The 24,993-nt window shown below is 46.0% G+C and overlaps 1 protein-coding gene across 1 annotated transcript in view; it reads left to right on the forward strand.

Moving 5' to 3' along the window:
- Positions 1-24,993, forward strand: part of LOC310776476 (glutamate receptor ionotropic, kainate 1-like) — a gene marked incomplete at both ends in the record, with an annotated part of 43,628 nt that overhangs the window by 15,140 nt on the left and 3,495 nt on the right. Inside the window, 11 exons of the mRNA XM_083636664.1 lie at positions 995-1,252; positions 3,280-3,461; positions 12,132-12,185; positions 13,157-13,330; positions 15,736-15,879; positions 18,239-18,346; positions 19,238-19,276; positions 21,342-21,452; positions 21,543-21,746; positions 23,011-23,234; positions 24,327-24,445. Coding sequence (XP_083492790.1) covers positions 995-1,252; positions 3,280-3,461; positions 12,132-12,185; positions 13,157-13,330; positions 15,736-15,879; positions 18,239-18,346; positions 19,238-19,276; positions 21,342-21,452; positions 21,543-21,746; positions 23,011-23,234; positions 24,327-24,445 — 1,617 coding nt within the window. The remainder of the gene's footprint in view (positions 1-994; positions 1,253-3,279; positions 3,462-12,131; positions 12,186-13,156; positions 13,331-15,735; positions 15,880-18,238; positions 18,347-19,237; positions 19,277-21,341; positions 21,453-21,542; positions 21,747-23,010; positions 23,235-24,326; positions 24,446-24,993) is intronic.

Consider the following 24,993-nt stretch of genomic DNA (forward strand, 5'->3'; position numbering starts at 1 on the left):
AAATGACTAAAATGTGACTAAAGCTAAGTAAGTCAGTTTTAGTCTAAAGTGACTAAGACTAAACGAAATCTAAATAGTCGTGCCGAAATTAACACTGCTCGACAGCAATGTCTCTTTCGAGAAATCATGACAAGATAATCCACAGACCTTGTGAGCAGTTTCGTGCATTTTCTTTCAAACAAACTACACCCGCTATCTGCTAGCCTGGGTAAACCCAGCCTCCACGTGACCTCTATGTGCTATCAGTCACAAGACTGATAGCACATAGATAGAGGTCACGTGGAGGCTGGGTTTACCCAGGCTAGCTATCTGCTGCTAGGTGTAGTTCGGTCAAAACGAAATAATTTAGTTCCTACATGAAACCGCTCACAACAAAGGCCTGTGGATTATTTTGAGTAACTCGGCCATGATTTCTGAAAAGTATTTTTCAAATGTTTTTTTTTTATGCTTTGAGCACCACAAGCCGAGTGCCAGCCAGATCCATTGTATTCGAGAGAAGGCAGACATCTCTATGGCCGATATCTCCAAAAAGCACATCAAAACGATCTAATTTAGATTGCTAAATAGCACTACAGGTAAAAGTAAAAAAATATCTATTTCTGATTTGGGGGTGAACTGTCCCTTTATCCTAAAAGCTTGCGTACAGGGCTGAGGATCCATAGGTATTTGTATTCTAATTTGAATTCTCTGTTCCACTAATAGCCTTTAGAAATTATAACAATAATTAAAGAAATAATATATAAATACCAACAACACTTGAATAAGTATAGCTCCACTACGGCCCCTGCCTGATCCAAACACCCTTACAGTACATAATGTAATTTAAGAAGAAGGAAGACAAATACCAAGTACACAAGAGGCAAGGATTATCTCCTCAAATGTAATGCTTTTAAATGTAATGTTAACAACTCAAGAGAATAGGTTGTTGCTGAGCATCTTGCCTGCTGGTCATTTGTTACTGTCCTTCCTCCTTCTGTCTGTTCCATCACTTTAGCCTGTGACCAGTTGGCGCTGGGCGTGGGAGCAGTGTTTGGCCCCGCTCACAGCTCCTCCGTCAGCGCGGTGCAGTCTATTTGTAATGCCCTGGAGGTCCCGCACATCCAGACACGCTGGAAACACCCGTCAGTGGACAACAAAGACAGCTTCTATATCAACCTCTACCCCGAATATTCCTCCATAAGCCGGGCGGTGCTGGACATAGTGCAGTATTACAAGTGGAAGGCGGTCACCATTGTGTATGAGGACGCGACCGGTGAGTGCATGATGATGAGATGATATGACAGGGGATATAGCTCATTAGATCCAGAGGGAAATTCAGGGAGCAAAACATCAGTTAAGTATAAAAACATCTCATTACCATTACAAATCGGGTAACTAACTTTAAAGCCAAGTTTATATCAAATAGTTTGCAATACTGGTGGCTATGTACAAATGTTTCATACCGTGTGTGTGTGTGTGTGTGTGTGTGTGTGTGTGTGTGTTATATTGGACATGTGTGGGAGTCAAACGTCACATTTGAAGGTGCTGTTGAAGGGTCTGATGTAGGCAACCAGGAACTTGTAAAGAATACGTTTCTGGCTGAAAAAGCTTAAGTCATGTGGGATGGTTGCCTATTGTTTATGATGATCCAGGTTCCTTGTCAACTCCAGCGGAAGAGAAGGCCACGAGCTAAATTATGAGGCTGATCCATTGTGCGCTGAATCTGTCAAGGATCTGCTTGTCAGATGGGTTGTGTGTTTGCCGCCTCCGTCTCAGCTTTCAAAATATCCCAATATGACTTTTCTTAGTAGTAGTTGCACAAATCAGTCTTGTTAAATTTTCAAAATCATGCAAGGAAAACATTCTAATTATGAAGGCTGCTGTAGCTTTGCTGTCACGGTGGTGTTTATAAGAAACATTTTCTCTCTCTGCAGATTTTTCTTTTATTAATTAAACCTTTATTTTATGCGTTTTCAGACTCATTATATTTTGCACAGATTGAAAAATGTCCTCATTATAATGCTACTTTGTAGTTGCCAAAGGCGACATTTTACAACCTCCTTGATCCAACCTAATCCTCAGGAAATGCCCCTGTTTTTCATATAAAAGTCTTGATTGACTAAATGATAATGAATACAAATGACCCGCTTTTGATTATGCTATGTACTGCAACTATTACAGCAAATTACTGTCTGCCAGTAATTTCGCTCAAAAGCCTTAACTACATCTAAAATCATTTGTGGGGGAACACTGACAGTAAATTGGTGTGGGTGGATGAAAAGAAGATAATTAGGGTTTTCTGCCAACTTTTTTGCTGTTAAATTTCTGTTGATAACAAAGGACATGGGGATAAGCTTTACCAGTGGTAACATTCATGTGTGAATTGTATGCAATTTCTGCAGTATGACTAAAAATATTAAAGCTTAAGAGAGGGGATATCATAGTCATGTATGCAGCAGTGTTTGCCCTTCCCTTCTTCTCTACAGTATGTGTGCGGTGGCATTAGCATCATCATATGCCTGTTCCCCAGAAGCTTTCCATCAGTAAACAGCACTTTAACAAAAACACAAACATGAAACAACTCATAATAAATAATAATAAAATTAGATTTAATCTGGTGGAAAATGATGTAAACTCCATTTTGTAAATGATATACAAATTGTGACTATTGTGATGATATTATTATTATTAGTAGTAGTAATAGTAGTAGTAGTAGTAGTAGTAGTAGTATATTAATTAATTTAAAGGTTAGTTGTTAATTTATGTATGGGGAAGTTTTATTACCCATTACTTTGTGTAATTTCTCATCTGAAAAGAAGGTAGTTCACATCAGGTTGTGAAAGATAACTTTTCATCTGACAGTAGTGAAATGTTGACTCAGCACTTGGTGGGTAAATCAGGCTGCTGACAGGTATATTGCTCTGATGTTCTTAAGGGTATCATAATTAGTTTGACATCTTTAGAAAAGGCATCTTCACTCTATTTCCCAAAAAGTTTATTTGATGTTTGACTATACTTTAGAAACTGTGTCAAGTCATTGTAAAGTGCAATCACAACAGTGGATGGGTTTTTTGAAAATGCAATAAAACATTAAACTTAATCACTCAAACGAAAAGAAAAGAAAACTTCATTAAGCATCCTTTCATTAATTTGCTATATTTCTAAAGCAATACATTTACCTCACTTTCATTTGGAATACAGCTATACACTTTATATTGAGAAATAAAAATTCTGTGTATTTGCTGCAAAAATGTGATTGTGATTCTGAGACGAGTATTGCCTTATGTCTTATAATTGAAGGACTGATTCGCTTGCAAGAGTTGATCAAAGCTCCGTCCCGGTACAGCATCAAAATCAAGATCCGCCAGCTGCCGGTGGGAAGTAAAGATGCGCGTCCGCTGCTGAAAGAGATGAAGAAAGGGAAGGAGTTCTACGTCATCTTTGACTGCACTTACCAAACATCTGCTGATGTTCTAAAGCAGGTGAGGCCACACACACATTTTTTACCATGATTTATTCAGGGGATATTCCCTTTTTTATTATGTTTCCCCCCCGGTTTTTCTCCTCAATTGTACTTGGCCAATCCGCCCTGCTGTTTCGGTAGTTGCTCTACCCCCGAGCTGCCGATCTGGGGAGAGTTGTAGACTAGCACATGCTTTCTCCGACACATGTGCAGTCGCTTTTCTTCACCTGAAAGCAAGGAGTTTCACCGGTAGGACGTAGTGCGTGGGAGGATCACGCTATTCCCCCCAGTTCCCCTCCCCCCAAACAGGCGCCCCGATCGACCAGATGAGGCACTAGTGCAACTACCAGGACTCATACCCCACCGGCTTCCCACCTGCAGACAAGGCCAATTTTGCCTGTAGGAACGTCTGACGAAGCCGGAAGTACCGCTGCCGGGAATTGAAACCTCTGGTCTCCACGGTGGTAGGCGAGTGCTTTTACTTCTGCACTACCCAGATGCTCTTCAGGGGAGTCTCTCTGAGAGCAATGTTCTCTTTTTCAGGAATACCCTATTCACACTACACACACACACACACACACACACACACACACACACACACACACACACACACACACGCATTCATACCTGGAAGCTGACCAGTACAACCACATTCTGCTGGTCACTCACTGAGCAGCTCCACTGCAACGGTTGGGGTTAAGGGCCTTGCTCAAAGGCACCTCAGTGGTGGTAATGATGTCATCAGATCGAGGCCATTGTCTTCAGTCAGTACATCAATTCACACCTGAAATGCAGCCTTCTCCCAGAAATCCAATTTGAAATTTTCAATGGTGTGCGTGCGTGCGTGGGGGCGGGGGTGCATTTCATGCATTGTTTTCGATTTACTATTCACTATGCACAAGATTAGTCCAATTCTATCTGGTTCAGAAAGCCTACAGTATGTTTATTTCCAAATCCAAGCAGAGCCTATTTTTGAGCCGAGCATAGGCCTACACAAGGCCTACCAAAGGCTGTAGAACAGTAGCCTGATATTCAGACTTCATCGTCAACTCATAAACTAATTTCCTCTTCTGCCAAATCCACAACTGTGGAGTGGGCGTGGCTTCGAAGGTCTGGACCCAGGCTAGTAGAACAGTGCTGTCAAACTCTCATCCCGGGCCACATCACCGTTATGGTTGCCCTCAAAGGGCCGGTTGTAAATGTAGCACCATATAAGTGTAGTCGCAGACTGAAGTTCAATCATGGAAGACCAAATAAGGCATCAATAGAGCACCCCATGCTGTCATAACCCTCAGCCCAAATGACGTCACTAAATGACGTCACCATCTCCGACGTCACCTTCTCTATGACGTCACCTTTGCAGCGTGACGTCAGTTGCCCAAATGACGTCAGTTATGACATCATAAATGCCCTTCTCCCAGTACTATATAAGGCCCCCATCACCACAGCTTAAATCACACTCGTGCAGTCATCACTCACCTTGTGTCAGCATCACGCATCCATCCAGCATCTCCAGGCAAGAAGCTTCATGCAGTCCATCACCATGTACGAGTCCGAAGACGAGCAGCAAATGTCCAGCTCCACCGTGGACGCCTTCCTCCAGAGCACATTCAACGCCCCGGCCAGCCCCGGGCAAATCCCCGATCCCCAGGCTTCATCTCCGGGCGTCTCAGGCGTCTCACTGGACGCTCCCCGCACCAGGGGCCGCGGCCGCAAAAGAAAACCCAACGTCCCGGAGGTCCTCGTCTCGCCCGGATCACAGTCCGCGCAGCACTCCGAAGGCCGTGGCCGTGGCAAAAGAGCCCAGAAGTCCACCTCCAAGAAAGGCCCAGCGAAGCGCACCAAGACCGCCGGCTCCTCGGCGGACGCGCCAAGGCGTCCAGCCCCTCCAGGCCCCCATGATCCCCTGATCGCAACGATGTCTTCAATGGTCGGGGCCCTCGCCGACATCGATGCCCGGCTGAGGCTGATCACGAGCCCCACGCTCCCCACGGCAGCAGCCCAAGCGCACCAGGTTTCAGGCTCGTATCCCCCTTCTCAGCCCGCTTTTCTTCCGGCGATATCAGCCCAGCCAGCCGCGCTCCAAAATCCAGGTGCGTGCGCCGAGTTCCCTCCCCTCCCCGCACTCATCCCCCCTATGAATACCCTCGCCTCGGCCATCCACTCCCCCGGTAACGGGAGGCCGTATATCCCACTCTCAGCAAACATATCGCCCAGGCTTCGAGCCATGATCCTTCAAGGCAGGGATATCAATCTAGTCAGCATTATCCTGCCGTCTGCTGAGTGCAGCAAAAAGTTAACGGGCGGCCAAGATATATCGGCCGTCCTAAAATCTTCCGACCCCCGTCTCGCCAAAGATCTATCACCAACCGAATTCCTCGTTGCGTTCGGGGTTTTCCGCGACACCATATGCTCAGTGTACCCCGGCCGTCGCGTCGAGTTAGACGAGTACTTGGCTCTGATAGGAGACCTCCACCTCAGGTACGGGAAAAGCATATTTTACCAGTACCACAAAGCGTTCTCTTCAAAAGCGGCGCTGTACATAACTCGTTCCAACATCCGTCTAGACTGGTCCATGTTGGATACCGAGCTACTGGTACTGGTCACGGGTGGTCACCAGGCGATCACCTGTTTTTCCTGCGGCGAAACAGGTCACACAGCGCCGCTATGCGCTGCGGCCGCCTTCCAGGCTTCCGGGAGCAACACACCGCTTCCGGCCGGTCCAACCCCCCTCCTCCAGCTGGAAACCTTCCAGCCATCTCAATCTGACCGCCAGGGGCGCAAGGTAGTTATGCATAACAACATGGCTATCTGCAATAATTTTAATGAGGGAGTTTGCACATACCCTAACTGCATTTTTCTGCACGTCTGCAGCGCCTGCAGGGAAGCGCACCCCCGCTCCGTCTGCCCCCGCAGGATCCGCCCCCCAAGGCAGTTCCCCAAAAAAGAAAGGTTGGGCTAACAATCATAAAATCCCTCCCATCCACCCCCATCGACATCCCAGCCCTGGGCCTCGAATTAGCCTGCCACCCCGATCGCGTATTTACAGATCATCTCTTAACCGGCCTCTCCCAGGGGTTCAAAATAGGAGTAATTTCTCCCCCCACAATTTCCCACGTCTCTAAAAATCTGCAAACGGCTCAAAAAGAGCCCAAAGTAGTTTCTCAACTCCTTAGCAGGGAATTATCAAAAGGATTCATAATCGGCCCATTTGATTCTCCCCCCTTCCCGGTGTTCCGAACAAGTCCAGTAGGCGTCGCCACTCGCAAATATTCCGGCAAAAAGCGCCTAATTATAGACCTGTCAGCGCCCCATCATGGCCCCACTCCAAGCATAAACAGCCTCATTCCTCCCGAACCTTATTCCCTCCACTATGCAAAAATAGACCACGCCATTCGTCTAATCAAACTGGCAGGCAAAGGTGCGTGGCTTTCTAAAGCCGATATCTCAGACGCCTTCAAAGTCATTCCTATCCATCCCTCCCAATGGCATCTATTCGGAATAAAATGGGATTCAAAATTCTATTTTTCCGTAAGGCTCACGTTTGGGTGCAGGAGCAGCCCCGCCATCTTTAATTCACTAGCAGAAGCTCTATGCTGGATATTGCTAAACAATATCCGTCTCCCCGCAGTGCTACACCTGCTAGATGATTTTCTGCTCATCGACCCTCCGTCCGTCCCCTCAATCTCCCTAGTTAAACTCAAAGAGACGTTTCACAGGCTGGGCGTCCCTCTAGCTGAGGAAAAAACCTCCGGGCCCTCATCATCTCTTGAATTCCTGGGCATTAATCTCGACACCAAGCTTATGCAAGCTTCCCTCCCCCTCGAGAAATTGTCTCGCATCCGCAAAATAGCTCAGTCCTATTCAGCAGCCAGCCACATTTCAAAACGAGACCTCCTGTCTCTGCTCGGCCACCTGAATTTCGCTATGCACATTATTCCCCAAGGGAGGTCATTCATTTCCAGGCTGCTCGATTTAGCATCGTCAGTCCCCAGCCTCCTCGACTCCGTTACCCTCAACGAGGGATGCCGATCCGATCTCAAATTCTGGGCTCACCTCTTAGAAAATTGGAACGGAATCTCATTCTTCTATGATGAAATCGTCTCGTCTGCCGACGACCTAAAACTGTTCACAGATGCAGCCCCATCCGTGGGTTTCGGGGGGGTCTACCAAGGCCACTGGTTCGCTGGCACTTGGCCGCAGCAGTTTGCCGGCTTGGATCAGTCCTCCGCTCTATACGAAATATACCCGATAGTGGCTGCCTGTCACATATGGGGGCGCTTCTGGGCACGTAAAAGGATAGCAGTCAAATGCGATAATGCTGCAGTAGTCGCCATCATCAATAAAGGGCGATCATCTTCCCCGGCCATTATGCCTTTTGTTAGGCGCCTAACCTGGCTTTCCGTCACCCATAATTTTATCATGGTCGCCAGGCACATCCCCGGGCATATTAACATAATCGCTGATCACCTCTCCCGTTTCAATTTCCAGGCGTTCCGCAGACTCTACCCCGAAGCAGACTCGACTCCGACACCTCACCCCTCCTTTTCCGCCCTCACGCTCTCATAGAGAGCAATCCCCACCTCACCCCTTTTCTCCACTCGGCCCAGTCCTACATTAGGCAAGGACTGGCCAGTTCCACCATCAAAGCTTACGACGCGGCTTGGCGAATGTTTGCCATGTTCTGCCTCTCCGTCAACCAGCCCGTTCACCCCGTTCTAATTCCCACAGTATGCGCCTTCATTTCTTTCTGCGTAGATGTCCGCCACCTCCGCCCTCCTTACATCCGCAGCCTAGTGGCAGGCATCCAATTTTACGCCAGGGGCCTCGACCCGGCTTTTCCCAGTCTATTTACAAATCCAGTTGTTAAACTACTATTAAAAGGCATTTCAAAAGCTTTTCCGTCGGCCCCCGACTCCCGGCGTCCCATTACTCTCCCCATATTACGGCACATGTTAACCAGCCTCAGACAAGGCATTCACTCCACCTTCTTAGACAGCCTCTTAGAGTGCGTATTTTCCCTGGCCTTTTATGGGTTCCTCAGAATCAGCGAGTTTACATCCCCCGCCACGTTTCAACCCTCACGCGACATAACTCTCTCCGATTTAAAATTCCACCCCGACCACTATAGCATCTCCCTGAAACATACCAAAGTAGGCGGAGCTTGCCCTATAATCATTGCTCGCATCCAATCTCCCTTCTGCCCCTTCTCGGCCATGATTCGATACCTTAAAGTCAGGCCCCCAACTAGTCCCTCGGCCCCCCTTTTCCTCATCTCTCCCCATCATCACATGACGAGATCCTGGTTCATCCTCCACTTCAAGACCACACTCCAGAAATGCAACATCCCTGCGGAGAACTATTCCAGCCACTCCTTCAGGATCGGAGCAGCCACATCAGCAGCCACGCAGGGGGTGTCCTCCGCCTCCCTTCAACAACTGGGGCGCTGGTCCTCAACCGCCTATGCATCCTACATTCGACCAGAGCAAGACGCCATACTATCAGCCCAGAGATCCCTTCTTCCATGACTAAAGAGGCAGCAAGCACTTCGTTGGTGGTGATCAAACTCTCCTTTTCTCATCGATGTGCCCATGCCCGGGCTATCCACATCCACTCCCTTGCATCCCCGCTTTGCCTTAAAAAACCCCGGTCAGCCCCTCATCTCCCGACATGCATAAATTTTCCCCCTGTCAGCCCACGACCTGACTAAAAGCATACCCCAGGCGAGCTCCATGACCGTTTCGGGGGGGTCTACCAAGGCCACTGGTTCGCTGGCACTTGGCCGCAGCAGTTTGCCGGCTTGGATCAGTCCTCCGCTCTATACGAAATATACCCGATAGTGGCTGCCTGTCACATATGGGGGCGCTTCTGGGCACGTAAAAGGATAGCAGTCAAATGCGATAATGCTGCAGTAGTCGCCATCATCAATAAAGGGCGATCATCTTCCCCGGCCATTATGCCTTTTGTTAGGCGCCTAACCTGGCTTTCCGTCACCCATAATTTTATCATGGTCGCCAGGCACATCCCCGGGCATATTAACATAATCGCTGATCACCTCTCCCGTTTCAATTTCCAGGCGTTCCGCAGACTCTACCCCGAAGCAGACTCGACTCCGACACCTCACCCCTCCTTTTCCGCCCTCACGCTCTCATAGAGAGCAATCCCCACCTCACCCCTTTTCTCCACTCGGCCCAGTCCTACATTAGGCAAGGACTGGCCAGTTCCACCATCAAAGCTTACGACGCGGCTTGGCGAATGTTTGCCATGTTCTGCCTCTCCGTCAACCAGCCCGTTCACCCCGTTCTAATTCCCACAGTATGCGCCTTCATTTCTTTCTGCGTAGATGTCCGCCACCTCCGCCCTCCTTACATCCGCAGCCTAGTGGCAGGCATCCAATTTTACGCCAGGGGCCTCGACCCGGCTTTTCCCAGTCTATTTACAAATCCAGTTGTTAAACTACTATTAAAAGGCATTTCAAAAGCTTTTCCGTCGGCCCCCGACTCCCGGCGTCCCATTACTCTCCCCATATTACGGCACATGTTAACCAGCCTCAGACAAGGCATTCACTCCACCTTCTTAGACAGCCTCTTAGAGTGCGTATTTTCCCTGGCCTTTTATGGGTTCCTCAGAATCAGCGAGTTTACATCCCCCGCCACGTTTCAACCCTCACGCGACATAACTCTCTCCGATTTAAAATTCCACCCCGACCACTATAGCATCTCCCTGAAACATACCAAAGTAGGCGGAGCTTGCCCTATAATCATTGCTCGCATCCAATCTCCCTTCTGCCCCTTCTCGGCCATGATTCGATACCTTAAAGTCAGGCCCCCAACTAGTCCCTCGGCCCCCCTTTTCCTCATCTCTCCCCATCATCACATGACGAGATCCTGGTTCATCCTCCACTTCAAGACCACACTCCAGAAATGCAACATCCCTGCGGAGAACTATTCCAGCCACTCCTTCAGGATCGGAGCAGCCACATCAGCAGCCACGCAGGGGGTGTCCTCCGCCTCCCTTCAACAACTGGGGCGCTGGTCCTCAACCGCCTATGCATCCTACATTCGACCAGAGCAAGACGCCATACTATCAGCCCAGAGATCCCTTCTTCCATGACTAAAGAGGCAGCAAGCACTTCGTTGGTGGTGATCAAACTCTCCTTTTCTCATCGATGTGCCCATGCCCGGGCTATCCACATCCACTCCCTTGCATCCCCGCTTTGCCTTAAAAAACCCCGGTCAGCCCCTCATCTCCCGACATGCATAAATTTTCCCCCTGTCAGCCCACGACCTGACTAAAAGCATACCCCAGGCGAGCTCCATGACCCCCGTTTTCACTCTCCCAGTTCCTGAAATAACTTTAAATTCCTTTGGGGGATGATGACCCCCGTTTTCACTCTCCCTGTTCCTGAAATAACTTTAAATTCCTTTGGGGGGATGTCCTATCTCTTACAGCACCGACGCCCTCTCTCATAAGCAAGAGGAGCGTCACATCATGGAGTCATACGCCATACTATTCTGATTCAATAAAGTTTGTTAAAATTATATTAAGAGTCTCTCATGATTGAAGTGTAGTCGCAGACTGAAGTTCAATCATGGAAGACCAAATAAGGCATCAATAGAGCACCCCATGCTGTCATAACCCTCAGCCCAAATGACGTCACTAAATGACGTCACCATCTCCGACGTCACCTTCTCTATGACGTCACCTTTGCAGCGTGACGTCAGTTGCCCAAATGACGTCAGTTATGACATCATAAATGCCCTTCTCCCAGTACTATATAAGGCCCCCATCACCACAGCTTAAATCACACTCGTGCAGTCATCACTCACCTTGTGTCAGCATCACGCATCCATCCAGCATCTCCAGGCAAGAAGCTTCATCCCACCACCTCCCCCAGATCACCACCAATGTTATGACTCCCGTTGGAAACAGATCCCCTCAGGGGGGATGTCCTATCTCTTACAGCACCGACGCCCTCTCTCATAAGCAAGAGGAGCGTCACATCATGGAGGGGATGTCCTATCTCTTACAGCACCGACGCCCTCTCTCATAAGCAAGAGGAGCGTCACATCATGGAGTCATACGCCGGAGTCATACGCCATACTATTCTGATTCAATAAAGTTTGTTAAAATTATATTAAGAGTCTCTCATGATTGAAATGTATCTAACCTACTTGTTATCACATTACACAATTCTTTACTAGTCTTTACTAGTCATAACTTAATAATTCATAAAGCTCTGAAAGCAGAATTATAGCAAAAAAGAATGGCAAACAGACAACTAGTAGCCTACAACTATTGGAACTAATTAGAATTGTATTGCGCAAATTGTATTCTTTGCTAGCTCTCACGGGTCACATAAAATGAGGTACTGGGCTGGATTTGGCCCCCGGGCCTTGAGTTTGACACGTGCTGTAGACGAGCTGTAGAAGGTTTTAATTGGAAACAAACACGATGCAAACCTGAGCAAATTGAGACATTTACTCACTAAACTACTTGTTAATGCAAACCATGCAAACAATACAAAAGGAGGCAATTCGAGAAATCGATAAACAGTGTAATTCCCAGGGTTGGATGGCGTTAGCGGTAGAAAATGGGATTTGTGCTGGCTGGAGCAGAAGACTAGTGTGAGATTGCAGTCGGAGGGAAAACTTTTGAGCCACTCCTTCTTGTCTGTGATTCTGTCTAGATCTTGTCCATGGGGATGATGACTGAGTACTACCACTTCTTCTTCACCACGCTGGTAAGAAATGTTCAAAATTCAAGCCACCCTCAAGTCTACATGGAAGTTATTTTGAACTTCAACATCAGATTGCAAAATGTGATGTACTTTGGTCAGATGCCATGGCATTACACGTTGTTCCATCAGCTTAATTAAGTGTCCTTTTATCCTGAGCAAGACAATGATCTTTTCATACATGTGTATTCACCGTGTTCACCTAGAGATCGTGTTATGTAAAGACAAACATCTGTTATCTGTATGTTATCTGTATAAAACATTTGTTTTATAATGATATTGTTGGATGTGCTCAGAATACATGGCAACATCTCCTTGGTAATACACTTGATCTGTGTGCTCCAGTACCTTTTGGATTACATCCAATTATCTATATCGTAAGTCTGCCTTTTCTGAGAAGCGCCAGACCAGCCTGCTGGGCTGCAGAGGTTGAGGCGCGCTTAACTACATCCTGCATGATTTCCTTGGTAGTATTTGCACGATAAAAAACAATCTAATAGCAATTATTTTTGACTGATATTGCAATAGCGATGTGATTTGCGATATCAGAGGGAATGATCATTTTTACATCATTATTCTCATTTTCATTGAAAAACATACTAAAATGAATATGGTGTGATTTTTGTGGAGATCTGTACAAAGATTTCTGAAGTCTGTAGAATATGATGTGTAGGCCAGGGTCAGGACATTTCAAAGAACCAATTTGAAAATTGCAGTAGGCCATATTGCAATTTCAATTAAATTTTGATTAATTGTACAGCCCTATTATACCATGTTCCACTGTTTGAAGATTAATAGCCATAGTGAGTAATCATATTACAAATGAGGAATTTGATCACAGCGCAGCGATCACATCAATTGTAGAAGATGAAGCAAACAGAAAACGATCTCAAATTAGAATCAAGCCTTGTTACATTTGCTGAGTATGTTATTTTGTGCTCTTTTCTGTGAACCCAACTGCTGTTATTCCTCTGCAGGACCTGTTTGCCCTCGACCTGGAGCCTTACCGCTACAGCGGGGTCAACATGACCGGCTTCAGACTGCTTAACATAGACAACCCTCAGGTGGCCTCGCTGGTGGAAAGGTGGGCCATGGAGAGAATGCAGGGCCCTTCCAAAGCTGTGAATGGGATGATGGAGGGAATGATGACAGTGAGTTGATGTTTACCTGGCCTACCTCCGCTTATTCTTCATGTTTATCTGCGACTGAGTGTTCCTGTGTTGCTCAGTGGGTATATGAGGGATCAGGATGAATGTTGGTAAGCAAACGGCTTCAATAGCCGTTTGCAACTGTTGTTTGTTTTAAACAGTAGTTCATGGTGAAACCATGCCCTCTTTGAACTGTAACTGCTCCTTCATACTTTAAGCTAGAGACTCCATTTAAACTTTAAACGAGTGACCACTTTTAGGACTCTATCATCTTAATTCAGCTTTTATTTCTCTTTTGTACTGTTTGAGAAATCGCAGTTTAGGTTTTATGCTTTTTTCAGCCTTTATAATGGGACCCTATGGAGCCAGCCTTGAGTGTGTCTCACTCTAGCAGGCTGTACTTTTTACTAAATTCACACATTTTAAAAACTGCGACAGTTCACACAACTTTAATACTACATACAGTATTATACCTGGGACCCTTTAGCTACTTCTGCTCTCACTCAGTATATCAAAATATATGTGATGTGATGTATAGTTTTTGAGATATTAACGTTTGTTTGGCACACATTTTCAGCTTTATTTCCTACTAGTTAACTGCTGCAGTGGCTCCCAGAAGTGCTTTTTTCGTTTTTTTGTCACGCTGATTTGTCCTATAGGTGGGGTGGAACAACAACCAATGTTCTTATATATAGCAGTAAAAAAAAAACAGTAACGATTATCACTGTGAACACTGCGATCAGAGCCGGCCCTCCCTATAAGCAAACTAAGCAGCTGCTTAGGGCCCCGCAGCCGCCAGGGGGCCCCTGTGGGAAGAAGATGGCAGGGCGCAGTCCGTCTTTGACAAGCTCTCGCATGCTCAGTTTTTAAGCTCGAGCAGAACTTCTGGTATTAGCGGAAACTAGACATCCAGACGAATAGGACCAACCCTGTTATGCTAGCTCACTGGGAAGTGGGTGTAAAATAGCACCAAAGTCGGTGAAGTTTGTTTTTTACGAAGGTAAATGGGCATGACTATTTTTTCAAACGGGTTCCTAGACCTCGCTCTCACATCAAGATATCAAGCCGCAACTTTAATACACCAACCCTTCCTTACATATATGAATAATTGGCCTCTTATCAGAAATGCCAATCACTTTGTCCCCTGTTGCCCCATGTAGCGTATCCAAAGAGGAATGGATGGTGGATTGTATGAATGCCCTATTATGGCTGCAATCAGTTTAGCAGTGTCTGACTTTTAAGACATATATTCATCGCAGTAGACGTGCACTTACTGGGGCCATTCAAAGTGCTTTGCAGAGTAATAATAACATGGTAAAGGTAAAAGATTTCCCCTTAAAAAGTGCAAAAGCGATACAAAATGTACAAGGATTAAAGTGGAGTCATTAGAACAGCAGGAGTCTAGCTTCACAGCCATGTTTACAGATCATCCTTGAGTCTAAGTCGATGTTTGAGGCAAATTTGATTAAATTCCGTCAAGGCATTCCTCAGATATCGCGTTAACGAACATCGTACGGACAGACATACTGTACGTACGTACGGACGTACGTACGGATAGACAACCCAGATCCATAATGTCCCCGGCCTGGCTATCGCCGGCGGAGGCATAAAAATGACAAGTGCAGTCAGTCAGCTTGACTTTGAGTGTTTCACTGAGTGTATTTAATTAGCAGTAAAATAACTGTGGCACATCATGTTGATAGAGGTACAAATAACATGCATAAGGGTTATAATTGCATATGGCTGGTTCTATGAATAATTCACTATCTTGTCCACTATGAGGCAGGCCCCCCAAACTTATCCTGCTTAGGGCCCTCAGATGTACAGGGCCGGCCCTGACTGCGATACCAGGCAGCTTGGCTGGGAGCCCACTGATCCTCTGGCACTCAGGTAATAAACAGCGCCATAGATAAATATCCGTGGTTAAGACACAGACAATGGCTGATACTGGGGATAACCTCACAAACAACAGTTCTGACTGTCAAGTGCAAAATGGACGAGAAGTTGACGACAGCCATTCAAAGGTTCTCAGTTCTCTAGAAGTTTTTGAAAGACTACAGGAATAAATATTTCTCCCTCCAAATCATTCAAACATCAGATGGAAATAACGAGCTATTTTGTGTTTCTGTAACACCGGAAGAAGAACAATCACAGAGAGAATAATATGCTGATTATGCATAAATACTTGGTTTTTCTTGTTCAAAACTTGTCGCAACTCCCGCAAATTGGTCAGAATACAGTGGGTCATCAAGTTGCTGGCAGTGTGAACAATCACTCAGGGATACTCGGGATGAAATTGCCCTTCAAACTGTGCTCAGTATGGCTGATAAGCATTTGTGATTGCCTGCTTGATTGGTCACCGTTTCACTAAGATAAGTGCCTGCCATGTGATTGGTGTGTTTTTCCAGACTGACGCGGCTCTGATGTACGACGCCGTCTACATGGTGGCTGCCGCCTCGCAGCGCGCCGCCCAGGTCACTGTCAGCTCCCTTCAGTGCCACAGACACAAACCCTGGCGCTTCGGATCACGCTTCATGAACATGTTCAAAGAGGTGAGTCAGGTTTATGAATGTGACTGTGCAGCCAAAACCCCATCCGTCTCCTCCGCAGCAGCAGCCCGCCGCCTGCATCTCATTTCACTTGGGTGCAGAAGCAGAAACAATAGTTTGGAGATCAGACGTGATGAAAGAGTAATGTGTGTGCCCCATTATATTCTAAATAATTATTTCCCCGGAGATGAGGAGTCACGTCATGCGCTGACAATGGCTGCCGTCATCTGCATGCTTCTTAGATTAGTGGGCTGTCAGATGGCTGCACTGCAGCGGTAACTGATGAGAACCGTCTCTTAGAGCTCATAATGTCCCTTTGTATGCAGGTGTGTGTGTGTGTGTGTGTGTGTGTGTGTGTGTGTGTGTGCGAGCACACGTGTGTGTGTGTGTGTGTGTGTGTGTGTGTGTGTGTGTGTGTGTGTGTGTGTGTGTGTGTGTGTGTGTGTGTGTGTGTGTGTGTGTGTGTGTGTGTGTGTGTGTGTGTGTGTGAAGGAAGTAGGTTAATAACCGTCTAAAGTTTTAGACAGTGCAACAAAAGATTCCCCAAACCAACCACCATCTGTTTAAAATTCCACTCTTGCTCCTCACTGGAATCTCCAGCCGATACTGTGAATTTGAAGGATGTTGTAATAAGTCTCCTGGAGACCTCGTCGTGAAATGAAGTGTTAGTTTCTGTATAAAATATCGATCTGACAGCAGGAGGGACAAGAACACTACGAGACAGAAGTACATTTGTAAGCAACCATTGGCATTGGCACAAAAAGATACAGTTTGTCCAGTTGAAATGACTCCAGTTTAATTATTGAAGTTGACTTTGTCACCTCTCCTAAGATATATTAATTTCAGTGTAATAGCCTCCCATGTTCTATCTAATTAGATGTTTCTTTGACAAATAAGCTATTCAATGGGTATTGAAGGACACACATACAGAGCCTGGAGAGAGTAAACAAACTGGCTGTACAGTCTCAGCAGATAGTGACTCTAAGTAGATTTGTCTTCAGTATTCTCTCATAAGCCACCTGAGGCAGAACATGTGAGCTTCTTTGTATATTGGTGATTAAGCCGCGCTGCACTGTGGCTTTTATCACATCAATTTAAAGTTTTGCCATCAACAACTTATTGAGGAAAGTGATCTACTGAGAGTAAACTATATCTGTCCTATCTGCTCTGCTGAAGTGCCCTTGAGCAACATGCTGAGTCCAGAGCTGTTGTTCTGCAGCTGAACCCTGACCTCCGCGTGGAGGAGAGAGAGCCGAGAAAGAATTTCCGTCCGGGGATCGATAAACTTTCACATATTCTGTATTAAAAACTTCAGTGTTTTAGATGATTGTTTCATAAATTACTTAACAGTTGAATAAACTTCAGTTGGGGTTTGTGCCCTTCGATTGTGGTCAGTATACAGTAATTTATGAGTGTGTTTGTGGTTGGTGAGGGAGGCTTATGATGGCCGCCCAAGGGGCTTTAGTGGTTGTTTTTGTTTTGTTTAATAGAACGAGCGGATGATTTTATTTTCTGTATAAGCACAAGGAGAGAAACTCTAACTGATGTTTGGAGAGGTTCTGCTTAGCCTCCCATACAATCTGGATACTCTGATCAAAGACGATCCATGTCATTCATGTACAGTAATGACACCAACACATGGCGGTGGGAGACACTTTTGATTGGTGAGGATTTACAAAGGAACTTAATGACGGGAATAAATCTGTACATGGGATCAAGTGGGATGTGACATCTAATCAAAGAGCGATGACACCGAATGAAACTGAGGCCCTTCACATCTCCAACTAATGTCAGCAACATCTGCACTCGAGATAACCTTCCTGCTAATGCCATCACGATCACGTTGAAGCTTGAGATGCTGTGTGTGTGCGTGTGTGCGTGCATACACTTTTAGTTTTAACACTTTAGAATGGCAATGTTAGATTAATTTATCTCTTTAGTGGTTGTTGTTTTATATAATGCTAGTTTCAAAGCCTATTATTATAGTACTATATTATCAGGCCACTTTGTGGCCTTCAAATCTAGTTTGGTGGGACTCCGGCCCCTTGTGTGTGCGTGTGTGTGTTGTTGTGTTGTATTGTTTGTTTGTTTGTTTGGGGTTAATGTCATATGAGCTGGCGCCTTTCCATCACTGTCCACCATCCTACACATTCCCTCATATTTCCAGCCAATACAAGAATGAGAACAAAGAAGAAAGCTTTTGTGATGTACAGTTAACTCGTCAATTTGTTCATGTCCGTATTAAACTGTCTCTCAATTTTCCACACTCCTGCTCTATGGGCTTGTGTTGACATCTTTGTATAGGTCAGATAAAGAACAGAGAGATTCATATGTTTCGTTTTCTGCCCTCCCTTCCCCACAGGCTCAATGGAATGGCTTGACAGGACAAATAATTATAAACAAAACAGACGGCCTACGCAAAGAGTTTGATCTAGATGTCATCAGCCTGAAGGAAGATGGCTTGGAGAAGGTGAACTATCTGACCCACATTTACCATGACAGTAGATGCCATTATAGACATTGAAGCAGAGTTGTAAAGAGTACAGTACAGTACAGTACAGTAGTTTATTTTTGATATCTTGATGTCTTGTGCATGTTTGTGTGCATGTGCCAATTTTACCTACAAAACTTAACTCATTTGTTTTGACATGGTTCTTGCAAATATTTGTACTGGTCATTTTCAGCCCAAGGTTTGTGGATATATTCCTTTAGTCATACTGACAATGCTACTATCAGTTATCGAGTTGAGAATGACTGAATATTGTACTGTAAATGACAGAACTTAACTTAGAAATGACTAAGTAGACATAAATGCACAGACATTTAGAAGTACTCAAAAAAATCATTTTACTCCCAAAAGTACTCTTAATAGTGCTATAATCAAAGTAGTTCTAATAAGCTACTTTCCACCTTAGCATTAGAAGCCAATATACACAAGCATACATTAAATTGTCTATATACTGTATCTCATAGCATCCACTAGCCAGGGGCGTAGGCAGAAATTCAATTATGGGTGGGCCTGGATAAAATTGGTGGGGCAATTACATGACGAAATTTTGCACCAAAAAGCGTGCAAAATTCCTAGATGTCATGAAGTTGTCATGCATTAGACTCTGGAGATGATGTGCCCTGCGTTTTTAAGCTACAAAATCATTAGCTAGCAAGGCAGCAGCAAGTTTGCCTCTAGAAAACAACCAATTAATTTTTTATTTTTTTTTGGGGTGGGCCAGGGCAAGAAGTGGGTGGGCCTGTGCCTACCCAGGCCCACCCGTAGAAACGCCCCTGCCACTAGCACTGTTCACTCTTTTTTAAGTACATTACTATGTAATTAAAATGCTGTTCTTTTGATTATTTCTGCAAGAAAATCAAGGGCAGCAGACTGAATAAAGTGTGGAAAAAGGTCTGTACTTTAGCTGCCTTGGCAGACTAAAGTCATGGTGAAATTACTGACTAGTGTTCCCCACCCACTGCCCTCTGTGACGTCTCTCTGTTCCCCATCCACTGCCCTCTGTGACGTCTCTCTGTTCCCCATCCACTGCCCTCTGTGATGTCTCTCTGTTCCCCATCCACTGCCCTCTGTGACGTCTCTCTGTTCCCCATCCACTGCCCTCTGTGATGTCTCTCTGTTCCCCATCCACTGCCCTCTGTGATGTCTCTCTGTTCCCCATCCACTGCCCTCTGTGACGTCTCTCTGTTCCCCATCCATTGCCCTCGGTGACGTCTCTCTGTTCCCCATCCACTGCCCTCTGTGACGTCTCTCTGTTCCCCATCCACTGCCCTCTGTGATGTCTCTCTGTTCCCCATCCACTGCCCTCTGTGACGTCTCTCTGTTCCCCATCCACTGCCCTCTGTGATGTCTCTCTGTTCCCCATCCACTGCCCTCTGTGATGTCTCTCTGTTCCCCATCCACTGCCCTCTGTGACGTCTCTCTGTTCCCCATCCACTGCCCTCTGTGATGTCTCTCTGTTCCCCATCCACTGCCCTCTGTGATGTCTCTCTGTTCCCCATCCACTGCCCTCTGTGATGTCTCTCTGTTCCCCATCCACTGCCCTCTGTGATGTCTCTCTGTTTCATGTGAAGAAAATATGTGTTAGGTGCTGGAGGAAAGAAATGTCCAATATTTCTGTCATTTTTCCCTGAGATAAATTGTGTTTTGTGCTTCTTTCCCTTTTTTCTCCCCCATGTCTAGGGTTGGGTACCAAAACGCGGTACCACTATGGTACCGGTACCTTTACAACCGGTACTATGCAGAATTAGGTGCCTCATTTTAGGTGCTACATGTATGCCCGAGCTGAATTGAATTAAAAAAAAAAAAAAAAGTATTGGTTCAGGCACCGTTTAGGCACTAATACTTTTTTTAAAGTATCCTTTAAGAACTGGACGGACAAACCTGTCTTTATTTGTCACACGAACACACCCAACACACACATGCGGCCAGCCACACACACACACCCATGCTGACAGTAGCCGGTGAAACACAGTCTCTGCATTTATCACATCCAGGCTTGTCCTTCCTCCAGGGGGCAGCCAGGAGCAGTGGGCAGCTTTCTTGTGCACACCGCCCGGGGACCAACTTCAAATGTTGTCGTCACTGGTCAGATGACTGGTCCATATCGATGTTGTATGGAAGAACCCCAGGGAGAACATGCAAACTCCACACAGAAAGGCCCTTTTGACGAGATAGCCCACCTGGGCATGGGCACTGAAGCAGGGGCGGACTGGGATCATAATTCAGGCCGGGCATTAGATACCAAGCAGGCCAGGCCGATACGGGCCGACGCGCGTGCCGGTGAAAAATTTGGGCCGTTTGAAGCTCAATTTGGGCCGTTTGAAGCCCAATTTGGGCCGTTTGAAGCCAGATTTGGGCCGTTTGAAGCCCAATTTGGGTCGTTTAAAGTCAAATTTGGGCCGTTTGAAGCCCGATTTGGGCCGTTTGAAGCCCAATTTGCGCCAAGTCCAATTTTACAATGAGATGCACCCACTTTAAACCTGAATAAAGTAATAAAACCACTAGTAAACCAGTAGGCGGCGCCTGGCCTGCTGTTCAGTGAGTGGCCTGGCCTGGCCTGCAAAAAAAAAAAAAAAAAGGGGGGGGGGGGGGGGGGGGGTTTTGCACCGGGCATTTGCCCGACGTGCCCGATTATGCAGTCCGCCACTGCACTGAAGACATGGGGGGGACACACCATCAGCGCCCACAGCGTCCCAGGTGGGAATCGAACCCAGGACCTTCTAGCTGTGAGGCGACAGTTTTAGCACCGGTATCAGAAAAATGGGAAACAATACCCTTCCCTACCCATGTCTCCATCTCTACTGCTTCTCCTATTGTATATTTTGACTCCTTGTTTCTTTACTCTCATTTGTATTGATGACTGTGCAACTAAGGATCTGTGATATTCTTGAACACAAAGTCAGAACACATTGGTCAGTGTGGTTAGATTGTGATTCGTATGTTTCATTCTTCACAGATCGGTGTGTGGAATTCCCAGACGGGCCTTAATTTGACGGATAACAACAAGTCGTCTACAAACGTTACTGATTCAATGGCCAACAGGACCCTCATTGTCACGACTATTCTGGTATGTGAACACGCTGAGAGTAAATTGCTATGGGATAGCATTGGATCAGGAATGTCTACTGATGAATGTCTATGCTGTGTCTCGCTCCAGGAAAATCCTTACGTCATGTATAAGAAATCGGACAAGCCGCTGTACGGGAACGACCGCTTCGAGGGCTACTGCCTGGACCTGCTGAAGGAGCTGTCCAACATTTTAGGCTTCGCCTACGAGGTGAAGCTGGTGTCTGACGGGAAGTATGGCGCTCAGAACGATAAGGGCGAGTGGAACGGCATGGTGCGAGAGCTCATCGACCACGTGAGTGCCGATCGAATCGTATTGACCGAGAGAAAGGCTGTAAAGTCATCAACAACTGTTGATTGCCAAAAATGGATTGCTGTCAGATTGCATATAGTTAAACTGGTAAAAAGGACTGGATTGGTAATAATTCTAGGGCACAGAGCAGGTAAAATAATAACTCATAAGGATAATTGCAAATGAGATAATGTCTTTGTTTTATATACAACCCATCTTTAGGCCGAAACCATTATAGTCTAGTTTCCAAATATACAGTAGGCCTACTTCTTTGGCCACAGTTGTGAGTATTCGCTTACAAGAGACCTACTTTGCTCTTACCACGGACATAAAGTTGTGTGTATTTGCACGTTATGATTAGGGATGGGCATCGTTTTGTATTTTTCCAATACCGGTGCTAAAAAGATACTTTCAAAACGGCACCGGTGCTTGAACGGTGCCTGAACCGATACTTTTTAGAATTTAAAGTGGATTTTATTTATTTATTTAATGAAATTAAGTTATAATACCATTATAACTAAAGTTCGGGAACAAGGCCATGCCACAATCAACCACTCATTCAATCATTCAATCAGTCAATCCCTCACTCCACCTGGATTCAATAATTCGCTCCACCTACTTATACGCCCCAAACCAAGATCCTTTCTCGCTCTCGTCTCAGTCCAAACTCATCCCTCCCACCCAACCCCTTAATTTTCCATCTCAGCTTAGGAACCACTGGGGATAAGATGGAGCCATGAAGACCATGAAGAGCTTCCATCGCCGAGGCAGTTCCCCCATCCAGAGTCTCATTCCCTGGTTCCTTGAGACACCTACTAATACTTCCTTTCAAGTCATCCCTTCAACCCTTCATCCCTTCCCTTCATCCCTTCCCCTCCTCCTAATAAACTATTAATCTATTGTGGCTTGGTCATAGTTAGTGAAAGAGGATTTCAAGCAGCACGCTCCAAACGATAATGTTAGTGATTAGTGAAGGTGCGTGCGGCGCCAGCTCTGGAGCCCCGGATATTTCACTCAGCAGCTCGGGCATGGCACATGTGAGTCACCTAAATCTGTGTTTCATTTGGGTAACGGTAGTAGGCTAAGGTACCGGTACCATAGTGGGACCAGGTTTCGGTACCCAATCCTAGTTATGACTTGTTTGATCCAGATAAGAAAAGCAGATGTAGACCTATAAACTGGTCGATAACAGCGGCAATCCCTTTTTGGCCCAACACCAGCTGTTTGTTTGACTGTGGCTCTGCTTGGTGTTTTTCCTCCGTGCCAGGTGGCTGACCTCGCCGTGGCCCCTCTCACCATCACCTACGTGAGGGAGAAGGTGATTGATTTCTCCAAGCCCTTCATGACGCTGGGGATCAGCATCCTCTACCACAAACCCAACGGGACCAATCCAGGAGTGTTCTCCTTCCTCAACCCGCTCTCTCCCGACATCTGGATGTACGTGCTGCTGGCGTGCCTCGGCGTCAGCTGCGTGCTGTTCGTCATCGCCAGGTAAACTGCTGCTGGGAAACATTTGAAGGCAGTTTGATTTGCCATAAAAGGGTTACATACGCATATAGGACGCTTTTTTATCTTTTTCTAAACATACTTGGCAGAGAATTAAAAAAAAAAAAGTTACTGGAATGAAATTGACTTGATAATGTTGTATTCCCTGGTTGGGGTTGAGCTTGTATAACTCAATTTGGTGTATATAAAAATGCAGCCACATGATAGCGTCCCAACCGTGCAAAAGATGCAGTCACGAAACTTTACAGGTGTGTAGGTGAGATTACAATGAAGGCAGAGTTTGAAAATGGGTGTGGTGCACCCCCCCCCTGCCCCCCCCTCCAATTTGCGCCCCTGGCCCACATTCGTTTTAAGTCACGGGCATCGCAGCTGGTTTGATCCCATTACAAGATGGTCTCTAGTTTAGCCTGTTTGCAGTATTTCTGTTACAAGTTAAGGTGGTTGGACCCAGGAGCAGACACGGAAACAGATCTCGCAAAAAGAATGTTTATTTTCAAGATAATTCCACTGGAGTGAACGGCAGGCAGACAGGCAGCATCAGAGAGAGAAATCCCAACTCAGCTCACAGCTGGCGATGAGGTTCGGTGCTGGAGCACGACCTGAACACAGGAGAATGACAGTCAAAACAGGTCCACAGGGAAAACACGAAAAACACGAGAGGAACTATTCTAAGGTCAAGCGTAGCTACCACTGTAGATGACGGAATCATCTGAGGAAGAGTGAGTGAAGAGCCAGGGTCTTTATACAGGTGTCTGGTGATGAGTGGAGTGATTGCCAGCCGTGCTGCGAGGTCCAGGTACTCAGGAGAGATTGCTGCCAGCCGTGCCACTGTGCAGAAACACTCAGGGGAGGGGGAACACAGAGGAAGAGACACAAACAAAACACACACCCCACTGTCTCCTGACAATTTCAGTAATGAGAGTTGGAAAAAGAGGCTACATGCACCTATAGTAAGTACCGTAGCCTACAAATTGTGAGCAGCTGTTGCCAGAGACTCACTGTTTATGATGGTCGCATGGGTACTAAAAATGCTCAAAATTGTTAAATTATCTTTTTTTTTTACTCCTCTACCTGCAGGTTCACTCCCTATGAATGGTACAACCCTCACCCTTGCAACCCAGACTCAGACGTGGTTGAAAACAACTTCACTCTGATAAACAGTGTCTGGTTTGGAGTCGGAGCGCTTATGCAGCAAGGTAGCCTACTCTCACTGAAATTATTTGAGTATTTTTTTGTCTTTATTTTATACCTGTAAGATGCTTGAGTTTGGTACAGCTGCTATGGACACACACACACACACACACACACACACACACACGCACACACCTGCCTGGGAGTAAATAAGAACAAAAGTAAACCAATTTTAATCACATATTTGATATACATATACATCGTTTACATCTCTGTTAGTGAGCATTTCTTTTAGCCAATAATTTCTCTCAATCTCATGATATTTTTGATATGAACTGTAACAAAGTAAACATGTTGAAATTGTTGTTTATAGTTTTGTTCAGCATTGTTTGAGTTCGGGTTGTTTTTATGCCTCTGCTGGCGGTAGGCGGAGGCATTAATGTTTTCGGGTTGTCTGTCCGTCCGTCCTCTGTCCGATGCTTGTTAACATATATCTCAGGAATGCCTTGAGGGAATTTCTTCAAATTTGGCTCAAACATCCACTTGGACTCAAGGATGAACTGATTAGATTTTGGTGGGCAAAGGTCAAAGTTCAAGGTCACTGACCGTATGT

The sequence above is a fragment of the Poromitra crassiceps genome (assembly GCF_964638095.1).
Source record: "Poromitra crassiceps genome assembly, chromosome: 5".
Lineage (NCBI taxonomy): Eukaryota > Metazoa > Chordata > Actinopteri > Beryciformes > Melamphaidae > Poromitra > Poromitra crassiceps.